Source organism: Natator depressus, chromosome 3, assembly GCF_965152275.1.
Source record: "Natator depressus isolate rNatDep1 chromosome 3, rNatDep2.hap1, whole genome shotgun sequence".
Classification (NCBI taxonomy): domain Eukaryota; kingdom Metazoa; phylum Chordata; order Testudines; family Cheloniidae; genus Natator; species Natator depressus.
The window spans coordinates 83,178,381-83,193,582 of NC_134236.1; the positions used below are offsets into that span (position 1 = coordinate 83,178,381).

General features: G+C 41.9%; 1 protein-coding gene across 1 annotated transcript in view; it reads right to left on the reverse strand.

The window, feature by feature from the left end:
• SEC63 (SEC63 homolog, protein translocation regulator) overlaps window positions 1–15,202 on the reverse strand; it is a 100,368-nt gene that overhangs the window by 6,398 nt on the left and 78,768 nt on the right. The window contains exons 15-18 of the mRNA XM_074948198.1: window positions 10,496–10,555; window positions 10,079–10,237; window positions 5,927–6,085; window positions 4,795–4,896 (exon numbers count right to left, since the gene is read on the reverse strand). Coding sequence (XP_074804299.1) covers window positions 4,795–4,896; window positions 5,927–6,085; window positions 10,079–10,237; window positions 10,496–10,555 — 480 coding nt within the window. The remainder of the gene's footprint in view (window positions 1–4,794; window positions 4,897–5,926; window positions 6,086–10,078; window positions 10,238–10,495; window positions 10,556–15,202) is intronic.

Consider the following 15,202-nt stretch of genomic DNA (forward strand, 5'->3'; position numbering starts at 1 on the left):
AGATGGGTACAAGTGCAGGCATGCCAGGGAACCAGTATGTTCATGGAGCTGGAATATCGGGGCATAATTCTACCTAAAAATGTCAAAGCCACAATCTGTGCAGTTTCTGGATCTATGATTGAGGGAACAGAAGAGATTTATTTATTTAGGAATATGTATCAAGTGAAGATACAGCCCTGGCAAATAAAATTAATTAGCTGCCCAAGAAGTTTGTTAAAGCAGAGTTAAGTTTGCTCAGTGCTGACTCATGGCCTTTTAGAATGTTGCGTTCAGTCACGCTCAAACCTCTGAAAACCAGGAAATACAGAGTTAAAATATATGCCACCCCCACAATGTAACCTTAACTCTTCCCCTTGAGCTGGCAATAACAACTAGGAATTGTTCAGTAAAGGTAGTGCATAAGTAGCACATGAAGAACTAGGAGCTTCAGATTTGATTTGCAGCATTTATCTGCACCCACTCCAGCTGCATTCACTGTGTTAGATGTAGCTGCACTGAATGGTGGAGGGATTAGTGGGAGTTGGAAGACTTGTAACTGTGATATGAGGAGAGGCATAGCCGCTGACTTCCAGGTTTCCTGGGGGTGCTCAACCCCCTGCTCTGTCCCCTCCCCGGAGGGTGCCCCATATACAACTGGTGCCTCCCCATGGGGGAGTGGGGAGGAGGCACAAGCAAAAGGGCAGGTCACATGTATGTCCCCCGGTGCCCAGCGCCACCAGTCTCCCTGCCCCATTTTACCTGCAGGGTGGGAGGCGCTTTGTCCTCCCACTGCGCCTGCCCCCCCGGCACATTCTGCTGCTCTCCCTGCTCCCCAGGAGCCCAGGCGGGGAGCAGGAGGGAGACCCTTTTAACGCCGGCCCCTCCCGGTCGCTGCTTTGCAGCCCTGCCCAGCAGCTGCTTGAGAGAGTCTGGCTGGGGAGGAGGTTTCTTTCGCTCCCTGCTTGGCTCAGCTGCTGGGGACTCCAGCACCCGAGCCCAAGCAGGCAGCAGGAGGCACCTCCCCAGCCATGGTCTCTCAGGCAACGGCCGCGCAGGGCTGCAGAGCAGCGTCTCAGTGGCTGGAAGCAGCTGGTTCCACCCCTTCCACTCCCTGCATCTGGGCCACGCGTTGCCCAGGCCTGCCCCCGTTCCTCTCCCAGCATGCCACCAAACAGCTGATGGCGGCACTGCGGGGGACAGGGATGAGCTGATCGGTAGGGCCTGGTGCGGGGGGGGGGGGGGGGGGGGGGGGAAGGGGCCTGCTGGTGGCTGCTCAGCACCCACTATTTCCCCCCCCCCCCGAGGTGTATGTGTACCTCGAAGGATCAAGTATGCCAATGTTCTGTTCTGTAGGTGCATCAGTAGCAGTGCACCAGGGTCTTCTCACCATGGGGATTTTCAGCAGTCCAGTGGCATACATGACTGCGATCTCCTGTGAACAGTGAGTGGGGTAAGTGAAAGCAATGTCTCAGAAGCAATACTCCTGGCAATGGTGAATGGGTGGTAACATTTAGCAACTTTGGGGTGATCTGTGCAGGCTCATGGTTTGAGTTTAGACAGCTTCTGTTCACTACACCTTGCTCTAACCCACGTTTTGTTTTGTGCTCAGTATCCAGTGCATTCTGTATCCACAGTATTTGTAGCAATTGTAAGAGTAGGGTACTAGTATGTGCTATGAATGTGTTGGGGCATCACCTGAAGAGGGCAGAGTTAAGGTTGTGTTATGGAGGTAGTGTGTATCTTTACTCTTCATTTGCTAGTTTTCAGAGATTTGAGCATAGGTAACTTGATGTTCTGAAACAGCACTAGGCATCACTGGGCAACCTTAAGTCTGAATTAAACTTTTTGGGCAGTTAATTTCCTATTTTTATTTAAAATAACTTCTCAGGTTTACAGCTCAGTTTTCCCCATTCCACTGCTGCTGGCTCCTTGGAAATGATTATACAGAAAACAGAAGACATCGTCTGCATATTAGTGACTTCAGTGCCCATGAATCATCTCACCTCCCTGCCTATCCAGACAGCCCAGTCCTCCCTCCCCAGCAATGGCAGAGTGGGCATTAACAGGGGCCCCAAATGTTGAGGAGCAGCAAGATGGAGGCAGCAAGAGGATCCAGGGGAGTTCTGGGTTCCTTCCACTGATCAGGATGCAGTAGAGGGAAGGGGAGCCACTGATGGAAGGGGAATTGTTGGGTGATGTGGGGGGAGGGGTGTATCTGTAGGGGAGTATGGTAGGAGTGGAAGAAGGTGCAGATGGCTCCATTTCTTTCCCCTCCACGTATGTCACAGGAGGAGAAGGTGCTATAAAGAAATGTATAATGAACTGTGTTAGACAAATGTATATTAAACATTAGAGAAGTAGATATATATTTAATAGTGTTATAAGAAAGCATAAAAGGGAATTTTTCTGCTTTCTGTATGTGACTTCTTGACACAGCTTTCAAAGGTTGGAAAAAAAATCAAAAAGTTGGTTTGTGCCTTATCTATAGCAGATTCTTGATGTGTGGATAACAGGATGAAGTGAACCATACAACGTATAATTTACTAGCAAGACAGAGTAGGGAGGATAAACACTGACTGTGCAGAACTAACCAGCAACTCCAAGGCCATAAAAATCAAAGTAACAATAAGATAAATGTCATAAGAAATAATGAATACATAGAAACAATGCTTAAAAAAAATAGATATGAGGTATCAGTTGGAGTTTTAGCAGAAGTAAAAAGGTATTAAAATTGGTTTTAAATGAAATATTTATCATTGAGGTAGTTTTAATAATTTGTACCTGTTCAATGTTATGAAACAATGTATAAAGGGTGTGTGTTTAATAAATGGGGGTGGAGCAACACAGACTGGATCAGCATGGATCTGATGACAGAAAGCCTACCTATGCCCCAGGACTGATCTTTATGTTATCCTGATCAAACTGCTTTATGCTTAATTAATTGTCCTAAATTTTTCTTATTAAAGCTTTAAAATCAGCTAAGCTTAGTAACTGGCGTGGAGAGTGCTTTTAACCCAACAATACCCAATTTCCCATCTGATGGGTCTGCTGTGTCCACACTTTTGAGCTCCTTAAGACCAAACGTTCCCTTTGATAATGATCCCTTATTTGTTAAGGAATCATAGAAAGTTACATTTTTGGAAACCCAGTTCTTTGTTCAAACTCTACTCACTGAAACTGGGTTTTCAAAACCAGTGTTTGGATGATCCCTTACACTAAAGGTTTTGCCTAGGGGTGTGCTGGGCCCTCAGTAGCTGTGCCAGAGCACAGCCCTAGGTGGCAGAGGGGCAGACCCCTTATACTGCACCATCTCAACCCCCTACCGTGGCCTGCACTGCTCTGATACCTCCCTTCACTGCTCCAACCCTCCCCCCCCACATATTCCCTAGCTCTTCACCAAAACAAACAGTTGAGAATCTGAAAATGGGAGCTGTGTTACAGTTAACCCCTTGACCAGATGACTCAGTGACTTGCTTCCTTTAATCACATTCAGTCCCATTATTCAGGAAACAGGCAAGGAACAGGAGTCATGATTACACTGCCGTAACTTCTTACTAGAGCCTTTCATCTTCCCTCTAATTAATGCTGATTGCTTTCACAATACTTCTAAAGTAAAAACCAGACTCCCTGTGGATTTTAGAGCACTTGAAAATATTGGCTCTTAACCCAGAAACTTTAGTCTTCAGGCAAAACTTCCAGAAGGAGCCCCTTCAGAATGAAGACAGAACAACTAATGTGCACAACACAGATTCTATCAAAACTGCAAAGGGTAAGGCCTGAACTCATAGTACATGCGTGTTGCTTAGGTAAATGCTCAGCATGTCATCTTGAGCTACCCAGTTAGAGTGAACAAAGGCTGATTGAAAACCCTCCAGCTTGTAACAAGCTCTAGTCTTGCTACACATGCACATTTCACTCTTTGGCTGGTCAGTATGGCTCCAGCTGACCTGTCTAAATTTAACCTTCAATAACTTCTGAACCATTGCTTCCCAAAAGAGGCAGTGGGGGCCACACACTAACGGAGTTCAATTCTGAGCAGGTGAGATCAGTTTGGGGAGGATTACAGTCTATCAGCCTCATGTGTACAGAGCAAAACCCCTTTAGAATCACCAGGAGAGTTTTGTAAACATTTAACTTTAAGGGGGCTTTATCTTAGGGACCCTGTTGCTCAAATAACCCCAAATTGGACCACTAATACTACCCTATATTCCCATAATGTACACTAAATTTCTAGATAATGAGAGGCATCATAGGGATTTTAGACTATTTAGGATAGTCACTTACTGTTTGAAAGATGACTATCAACCTTAACTATAGCAGAACTGCTGCTCTGCTATACCACTCTATAGAGAGAATGGGGAATGAGAGAAGGGTTATAAGAAGTCACCATCCAAGAAGAGCTCTCTGCAGCAGATCTTGACAGATATGGTTTTGTGACCAAATTATATGCAATAGCTCAGTTGGAGGAGAACAAAAGTTGAATGCAGAAGTTTTATATCATTTCTGCTCAACAGGGACTTGGGAGTTCACACATCGAAGTTTGAGAATCCAGTGAAAAATTCAGTTTTCAAAAAAAGCTATACTGGAAGTAACTTTTTTTTTTTAATATATTAAAAATATATATTCTATATAATATATATATATAGAAAGACAAGTCTCAAGCAAACCAGCAATTTTGCTCTGTATAAATTAGCAATTTTAAAAATTAGAATTTTAACTTTAAAACAATATATAAATTCTAAACTATTAAGTTGTATACTTTGGTTGCATTAATTCCCATTTGTCACAGCTCTAATAAAGTTCACTGTTGCTGACCTCGGGAAAGTAAAGACTGTAAACAGGATGTGTTATCTTTGATTTGGTTTCCAGAAGGGCCCGCTCCTTTCGCTGTATACTTTGCTGTAATTCTTGCCACTCCTGTTGAAGACAACAAGGATTTAAAGAGTTAGTCTAGTCATCTCTTCTCCTATTAAAAATGAAATCCCAGCACATCAAGAACAGCACACAGACAGCATGGTAAATGTGTGTGCTAAGCTTCATATTGTACAAAAAACAGGCAAGTGCAGACAGGGTTCAAATTTGAAAGCCTGATGCTTAAAAATCAAATGGCAGTGAAATACATGAGACCAGCCAAATGGACACTTCTGAAAATGTGCTTGCTCCTTGTAAAAATCTGCAAAGCCACTACATTATTCTTTTTCAAATCACTCTTCAAAACTTACCTTTTCAATGTCGCCTACAAAATACTCATCAATGGCTAAGCAGTTGGTTGGCCACGACCATTGTTCACTACACTTAATTATCACACTACCACCTTGTGCTCACCCGGTTTGTTGCATCCAACTGTTTTCTCTTATCTTATACTTAGACTGTAAGATCTCTTGAGAAGAAGCCACTATTTTGTTGTGTGAGACCCTAGCACAACAAGCCTCTTGGAGCTAATACAACCCAAATTCACAATAATTCTAACTTACCAAATGTCATATACATACATACATACATACATACACACACACACACACACACACTTCTCCCACTGCTATGTGTGTAAAATGCATTGTACAATGCATAATAGTTAGGTGTTTCAAGGATTTAAAATTTAAGGGGAGGTTTTATATTGAAATCTCACAGCATCAAAGTCGATTAACTGTCAAATTAAGTTGAAAAACTTTAGTACATTCTTCCGCTAAAACTGAAGTTTTCATTTCTCTTGTTCTGTAATTTTAACATTTCTCATTCCTTTCTGTAAGGGAACACTGCACTAAGGGACATGCATCATGGCAACCTCACACTGGAAGAGGAAGACTTAATATGACTTTCTCCTGAGAGAGTTGATGCTACTACTTCATCCTTGTGTTGTTCAGCCTGAGGTGGTTGCTAAAGAGATAACATGTCTTCCCCACAACTCCAGAGGCAAAATCACCCTTCACCACAAAGCGAGACTTACAGCTTCATCGTCTTTGTTTTGTTTCTCATCTTGTTCTCTGTCGGAGTCTCTTTCACTTCCATCATCTCTTTCACTTTGAGAGTCCCTGTTAGTTTCTTCTTCATCAGACTCACTTCCTTTATCAGAAAGTTCTTCATCTTCCTCCCTTATTACAACTTCCTAAACAAAAACAAAACGATCTGTTATTCCCAGGGGCAGCATTCCTGTGCTCCAAGTCTGAAGGCCATGGGCTCTTAAGTCCCACTTGAGGACTAGTACCTAATATGTGACACTGCAATGCCATGGGGTACTGCATTGTTTCAGATAGGGTTCTTTGAATGAAATGTAAAACAGATTTCAAGACCATTTCTGGTTGATATACGGGGGAAATTAACATCCTAAAGTACTAAAAGAGTTGTGATGTCAGAGACAGTGATACTAAAAGACTTAATAGCCATTATATTTGTCCACTATTTAGGAACTACCGATTTTTAGTTCACTATTGTAAGTCCCCCATTATATACACTTTTCATTACTAAAATGTGAAGTGCTCTAAAAATCCAGTTCTGTATTCACCTTTAAGGGGAGTCAGGGCCCAGTCTACCCATGATGGGTGTAAGGGGAGAATCCCATCTCAGCCCACCTGTAAGTAATTTATTGCTTAAGTGGCTGGTTGGCATCTAATTGGCTAACAAGCACATGGACCTGATAAAAGGCTACCAGCACTCAGGTGTTCCTAAGGGAGAGGAGCTCCCACAGAACAGAGCAAGAGAACTCCAAGATAAGGAATTTAGGGAGGAACTTCCCACATAGCTGTCGGGGGCCCAGCCTGCAAGGAGCTTTGTGCTGCCTGGAGAAAAGCGGCAGTCAGGAAGGCCATGAAGAGGCCCTGGCTCCATTTAAGGAAACAGGGTTGAAAGCGTCTTGCAGATAAAGTGCCTGAGAGTGGGATGAATTCAGGCAGGACTGAAACTCAGATGAAATATGTCTTCCAGGTAAGAAGCCTGGGTAAAGGACTTACCTGAATTTATTACATTTTCCATTAATAAGTGATTCCCTCTAAAAAGGACATTGTTTGATAATAAAATTAGCAAGGCTTTTATGTGATAACCTAATCAGGAAAATTAAGGCAGGGCACATCCATAGCAAAGCACATGGCCACAAGGGGGCGAGCAGGGACAGCACACACCTTTCACACAGCAATACATCATTTGAAAGAGAACCATCTCTTCTCCTCCCCCGTATCATCTACAACATTAATGTCACAATCTAATTGAATCTTTAAGAATTGGTGTCTCAGTTGTGTTTGTCATTCCCATAGTATTTGGGCTAATTTTTTTATTGTGTTAAACAAAATACCTTTTATCCATATGCTCCCAGTAACTAACAAAGCCAGGAAGAAGCAAATCAAACCAGATCAGAGGGAGAGTTACTCCTTACACACACCTCTAACGTGTTAAAAAAAAAAAAAAAAAAGAAAAAGAAAACTTATGAGGGACTTCAATTTGGGAAACACATGCAGGTCTCATACAGCCAGTACTAAAACACCATTAGAATTTCTAAAAGTCAGATAATTTTTTAACACAAAAATTATGGCACACAACATGAGGTAACTATTGTGAACCTCACTCTGACAGTTAAAGACGAACTAGTCATTGAACTGAAAGTTGGTAGTTGCCTTGGGATCAGCGACTGTTTACCCATATTGAATGTAACCAGATCATGGAGAATAGTCCCAACCAGTAAAATACACACAACATAGTGCTTCAAAAAGGGCTAATTTTCCAAAGTTGAAGAAAAGTAAGAGTAGAATTGATTGGGAGGAAAAAGGTGAATGAAAACTGGGAGTTCTTTCGTAAGACTTTGGTTAGATGGCCAAAAAGCTACCATTCTACAATCAAGAAAGACTTTGGGTAAAAGTCCATCCTGGTTCAATGAGAAAGCGAAGGCAGCAATTATATATAAAACAAATGCAAAAAAGGGATGTTGATAGCAATTGATATAAATTTAAAAAAAGTTACGGAATTGTAGACACTGATAAGGGAAACTAAAGACATCAAGGGAAAAAATCCCAGGCATGCAGGGCTAAGGGCAGTAAAAAAAAAAAGTCCTTAAGTATATTAGGAACAAAAGAAAAGCTAACAATGGCCCATTACTCGAGAGACATGGTAAAATAGTTAATGATACAGAAAGGTAGAAGAAATCAATAAATACTTCTGCTCTGTATTTGGAAAGAAGTGGGATGATGTACATTCCAGTCCCCTAGTAACTAAACAGGATGTTATTTAACATTTGCCAAGAATAAATATTCTAAAATCAGAAGCCCTGGACAACTTACATCCAATAGTCCTAAAGGAGTTGGCTGTATAGATCTCCGGCTTGTTGACGTTAATTTTTAATAAATTTTGGAAGACTTGAAGAGTGCTAATGTGACAATATTCAGAAGATGGGAAGCAGGATGACCCAGGTAATTATAGGCCAGTTAGTCGAACATCAATCTGGGCAAAATAATGGAAAAGCTGAAATGGGATTCTATTAACAAAGAATTAAAGGATGGGAATGTAATTAGTGCTGGTCAACAAGGCTTTATGGAAAACAGGTCTTGTCAAACAAACCTGATTTCATTCTTTAAAATTAAAAGTTTTGTTGATAAAGGTTAACTGCACAGATGTAATACAGTTAGACTTTTGTAAGGGGGTTGACTTAATACTGTATGACATGCTGATTAAAAGTGAGCATCATACACTGTTAATAAAGCACTTGATTAAAACTTGTTAACTAACAGACCTCAAATAGTAATTGCTAATGTGGAATCATCATAGAATGGAGATGTATCTAGTAGAGTTCAACAGGGATCAGTACTAGGCCCAATGCTATTCATTACTTTTATCAATGATCTGGAAGTAAATATAAATTTATAGCTGATAAAATTCAGAAATGGCACACACAGTGATGGAGTGATAAATGACAAAGACAGGGCAGTCAGAGCGACCTGGATCTCTTGGTAAGCTGGCCCCATTCAAAACAAAAAGTGTTCTAATACAGCCAAATGGAAGGTCGTACACCTAGGAACAAAGAATGCAGCCCAACCTACAAAATGGGGGACTGTATCCTGGAAAACAATACCTCTGAAAAAGATGTAAGGGTCATAATGGACAAGTGACTCAGCATGAGCTCTCAGTGTGGTGATGCAGCAAAAAAGGCGAATGTGATCCTTGGATATATAAACAAGGGAATAGGAAGAGAGAGAGATGATTTTACTTCTTTTACTGATGAGAACAACATTGAAATACTGCATCCACTTCTGGTGTTCCATTTTTAAAAGTATGTTGAAAAATTGGAGAGGGTGCAAAGAGCCCGAAAAATTATTTGAGAGTTGAAGAAAATACCTTACGCTGAGAAATTTAAGGAGCTCAATCTGTTTAGTTTATCAAAAGAAGATTAAGAGGTGACTTGATTACAGTGTATAAGTACCTCCCAGGGGGAAAATATCAGGTACTAAAGGGCTCTTTAACCTAGCAGAGAAAGGCCTAACAAGGATCAGTGGCTAGAAGTTGAAGCCAGACAAATTCAAAGCAGAAATTAATCAAATTTTTAATAATGAGGGTGATTAACTACTGAAACAAACTACCATGGGAAGTGGTGGGTTCTTCATCTCCTGAAGCCCTCTAATCAAGACTGGATGCCTTTTTAGAAGATATGCTTTAGTCCAGAGGTGGGCAAACTTTTTGGCCTGAGGGCCACATCTGGGCATGGAAATTGTATGGTGGGCCATGAATGCTCACAGTTCCCGGCCAATGGGAGCTGCAGGAGCAGCGCTTGGGGCAGGGGCAGGAGCAGCGTGCAGAACCTTCTGGCTACTCCTACATGTAGGAGCCAGAGTGGGGACGTGCCGCTGCATCTGGGAGCCGCATGGAGCCCCGGCACATGTGGAGCAGGGCAAGCCCCGGACCCCACTCCCTGTCGGGAGCTTGAGGGCTGGATTAAACCGTCTGAAGGGCCGGATACGACTCCCGGGCCGTAGTTTGCCCACCCCTGCTTTAGTCAAACACAAGTTCCTGGCACTCAATATAGGGATAACTGGGTGAAATTTAATGGCCTGTGATATATACAGGAGGTCAGACTAGGTGATTTAACAGTCCCTTCTGGCTTTGAAATCTTTCAGTGAAATACCCCATTAGCTTGCTTTTGCTTCTGCTGCTTTGGCTGCTGCAATGGAGGAGGAGCAGGTTTCTTTTTCAAAGGTTTCTTTTTCTTTGATTTTGAAGCCTTCTTGGTTCCTTTATTCTTTTGCTGCCATCCTTTGTTCTTAACTTTGTTGGCATCTCCTTGCTGTAAGGAAACATGGTGGTTAAATAGTAGGCAGATTAAATTACACTAAATATTTTAACTTGAGGCAGCCATCTTCACATGCTTCAAATGTTTTAAGATATGATCCTACCTTAAAAGCTAAGTTCTACTGGATATTTGTATAGGTCTTTACGAAAAAAAATCACAAGTACATGAAAGAGTCACTCAAAATCTGAATGAAGGTTCATTTCCTCAACTAGGAAGCAGAGGCACTGTAATATAGTCTAATTCTCAACTTACCCCATCCTCTGTAGGTTGCTCTTCTGCTGCGCAGGTGGACTGTTCCTTTTCAAACACTTCCTGATTAGGGAGGAAATGAAGTCTTAATCTTTGTCTGTGCCAACCAGCACTGATGCTTAGAAAATTACATTGTCACTTAGATATTAAAGTAAATTTAACTAGACTAAATCTGAGGGGTTTTGTCCATTACTGAGAATTCTCTTTTCAGTGACAACCGTAAGACACTAATTGACAAGTATGAAAAAGATTAAGAAAATTTCAATCCTTTGTACAGGATTCTACCAATACTAGCATAGTTCATCTATTAAAAAAATTCTCAGAATAATTACAGTGGTCCCTTGTGCTGAAAGATTTACAGTAAAAACTATGTTATCCGGCCCTGTACCAACAGGCAAGCTCTATAAATAGGCATTTCTGATCTTCATTGAAAGCCCAGTTTATAGTCCGATTGGCATAGGGCTGCCAGGCTCCCTACCTAGCTATGTGTGGCTCCCCGGAAGTAGCGACATGTCCCTGCTGTTCCTAGGCGGAGGCACGGCTAGGCGGTTCTGTGCACTACCCCTGCCCTGTCCCGCGCGCTGGATCCGCAGCTCTTTGGCCAGGAACCGCAGCCAATGGGAGATGCGGGGGCAGCGCCTACAGGCAGAGGTAGCATGCAGAGTCGCCTAGCTGCACCTCCACCTAGGAGCAGCAGGGATGTCGCCACTCATGGGGAGCCACCCGAGGTAAGCGTCGCCTGGATATGGCACCCCACACCCCAACCCCCTGCCCTGAGCCCCCCCTGCACCCAAACTCCATCTCTCTTAGTTAACCAGAATTTTTCACTTACCAGCATCCCCCACACCCCCAACAGGCAAGATTACAAAGCTTTTACTGTACTTATGCTGTACAATGTGAAAATTCTGTATCACAAAAGCAAGCAGTAGTAGTAAAATGCAAATTCTACCCAGTTACAAGAATATTAAGAAACAGAAACTCAATATCTAGCCTGTCATTCATGGATCCAGGAGCACAAATGAAGCCAGAAATATCAATGTTTACATTAGTAAAACAATACACTTTATCTGCCTCCCTTGAGAAGCTCAGAAGTGTCTGTAGGTGGAAAAGTATTTTTCATTTCTTACTTACACAGAAAGATACTAGTTATCTGGCACAAAACAAATGCAGACATATAATCTGCTATAGCAAATTGTCCTATATTAAGAGGGCAAATGCGATTTACTGGCAATATCATGAACGCACATAGACTGCATGTAAAAATTGGGAGTTGCCAACAAACATTCAAATTTTGGACAAAGATATCTGTTCACTTTTTCAACCATGATAAGTTTAAACATACCATTAAACCTGCTTAAAGAGTTTTTTTGGACACAGCAGCCATGGTAAAAGTGACTGAATTTTACATTCCAGTGCGTTGGTATTGTCAAGGTTATGGTGCATAGCAAATCCATTTAAGTCGCTGTACTGGTACATATTGTATTTGCCTAAACATACAACTATCCAAAACACTATTTATCAGTGAGATTCAATCTCCTCCATTTTATTTCATACATACATAATACAATTACACAAAGTTATGTTAAACATTATTAAGGTTGTAAAGTCAAGCACTCAGAAGTTAGGAAATGCCAGCATTAAAATTGTCGGTACAACCTAAATTCAGCCCCTTTAAGAGTGTGTATGATACCATCTTCAGTTTCATGATCACACACCACTGGGTTTTACAGGATCCCTGCCTCGCCTCATTCAGAGCACAAAATGGACGTATGAACATCTATTCAATATTGTGTATTATCCTCATTGTTCAATGTGTGGCCCTAGGCTTTATTTACTACACACAATTTGAATCCTGTTCTAAAGACAGAATTATTAATTTCCTCAAGGGATTTTCAATGGAGCTCATCATTACAGTATGTGCGCTTCAAACATTACTTAATTCACAAAACCCCTATGAGGTGAGAGTATGGTTTTATCCCCATTTTATAGATGAAAGGCTGAGCTACAGAGAGATTAAGGTCAAAAGCATCCACTAATTTTGGGTGCCCAGTTGAGATACGAAGGACCTGGGTTTTCAGACTACATAGCATTGTATAGCACTTAACACATTCAAGCACAGCTCTCACTGATTTAAATTGGAGTTGAGAGTACTCAGCTCTTCTGCTAATCAGGCCCCAAGGTATCATGCTGGGTGACAGAAAATGAGGAAAACACAGTTAATGACCACCCTGTAAAAAGTATGGTTTCAGTGACATGCCCAGCATTACACGGGAACTCCATGGCACAGTCAGGGGTAGAATCCTATTCTTCAGGGCATCATTCAAGTTCCTTAACCATGAGACCCTCCCTTCCCTTTCTGCAAAGCCTTGCCTTATTCACTACACAGCTTCCTGCTTCTGCAACAAATGAGGCAGGGGTCTTACAGACAGTAGCCTCCTTTACTACACAACCTTGATTCATCCCCAGAACACTGTGCACTGAATAGGGCAGGAGTCCTGTGGGAAAAAATAGTACGTGATCATGAAACGTATGACTACCATAATCCGCACAATGAAGCTGAATTAAGGTTGCACAGTTAATTACAATTAATTTATGCTGAACCATCTGTTCCACCTTGCATTTGGCTGTGGCGCTGGGAGTACCTTTCCCAGGTCTGAAGAAGAACGCTGTGTGGCTCAAAAGCTTGACACTCTCTCCAACAGAAGTTGATCTAATAAAAGATATGACCTCACCCACCTTGTCTTTCCCATACCCTGGGACCGACATGGCTACAACTACGCTGCATATAAAGTTCCACAAAGTCATAAGCAACTGAAAACAGGGTCTTATAATGGGAAGTACCAGGCAAACTTAACAAAAAGCAGTGCTGCTGCATATCATAAATAGTATATTAGGCAATACATACTGTAGCTGCCCAGTCATAGTATGTTCAAAATCCCTGCTTTAAAAGCGAAAACTAAACTAAAATCTTAATTATGGAGCCATGACTGGCATCTCCATGCCTTATTTTGCATTCTTGGAAGATGTCTGCCCCATACTCTATTTTTTACTGCTTTATCAACATTTTACACATGCCTTGTAAAATTCTAGATGGGACTACTGTAATATATGCTATACTGTACTTGTGAAAGAGCGGGATGTGTGCACACAAAACTGTAAATTATTTTCTATCGTGCCCTGAAGACATCTAACCTTGCCCCAGGCAATACTATTGAACTGTGTTGCAGATACCTTTCCTGGGCAGGGCAGCTGCTTACTGAAAGACCATCAGGTAGAAGACATTACAGAGCAATCTGAAGACATCAACTTTGATAGTTTCTCAACTGCTGGCCCAATTGCCCAAAACAATGCATTTTCTACACAGACGTGCCCTTTACATCTGCAGCCTATCAGCTTGGTCACATGGCAAAAGGAGAGACTGAAGGATGGAGAAGGACAGGCCACCTCGACAGACAAGCTGGACATGCAGAGGAATGAGATGACAGGAAGTGCTCTATCTAGCATTGTCTGAAAAGCAGACAAACTTCCAACTCTCAGAATGAGAGAGATCAGACTGCGGCAGGAGCATCTCAGGATTGTTTTCTAAGATCTGTAATTCCTGAATTCTTTAAAGAGTAAAGTAATTATGGTTTAAAAAAATCATTTGCGAAGCTGGTGTTCCTTGCTTTTGTGTCACATTGTCTGCAATGAAGTTAAACTAGAAGTCCTGGGTGACCACACCTAAATGAAACTGAGGGAGTATGCATAAGCAACTGGGGTTTGTGGAAATCTGAGGTACTGGGATAGGAGTCTTGGGCAGCTGGACTGCATTGTCAAAGCATAGCTGGACTGCATAGTACCACATCCCAAGGAAGGGCTCAGACAAGGGATTCAGATGCCCCAGAAACTATGGGCTAGAAACAGTGACTAGATGCTACTCAGACACAGTAGTTGGGTCCACTCATAAAACAGACTGATGTCCATACAGTGTAACAACAGGCCAGGCTGCGACAGTGCTATTCTTGAAAGCCAACTATAAATTACAGGGGATGCAGAATGCAGCAGCCAGACTGCTTAGTGGCGTTAGTTGTAGACAGCACATTAAACCAATCCTTTATATATTGCTGCATCTTTTAATTCACTTCTGGGTACAGTTGAAGGTGTTGATACCGATCTTTAATATATGACATGTTCTGTGTCCTGGCTATATCAGAGACTGCTCTCTTATCATGCACTGCAACAAACAGTTGTGATCAGATCACTTATTCCAACGGTTCAAAGATATAAACATTTAGGTGCTACCAGCAAGGCATATTCAGTGGAAGACTCTAAAGTTTGCTCCTCTGTTGGTCTGAGGATGCCAAGGTGTTTTAGGTTTGAGGCACAATGCAAAGCTCCATTTATGCTGGATTTTGACTGAAGGGCGAAGTCATGCATGTTTACACTCTGGGGCTTGTCAGGTGGACAATCTCTTTAGTTTCAGGGGGCTCGGGGTTTAAACCTGGAAACAACGTTAAGGATATTTTTAAAAAACTGAAAAAATTTCAAACATCACGCAATCCAGATGTTTAGACTTTGAAATATAGCATCAACCACTGCTACCCATTAAGCAACTACAGTTTATCTTCTTTAAGGTATTCTATAAGGTGATAATATTTAGCTATACAAGTTATAGATTATTTCCTTCTATGTCCCTATATGTATAATTTGGCATCCTATTTGCCTCCTTCA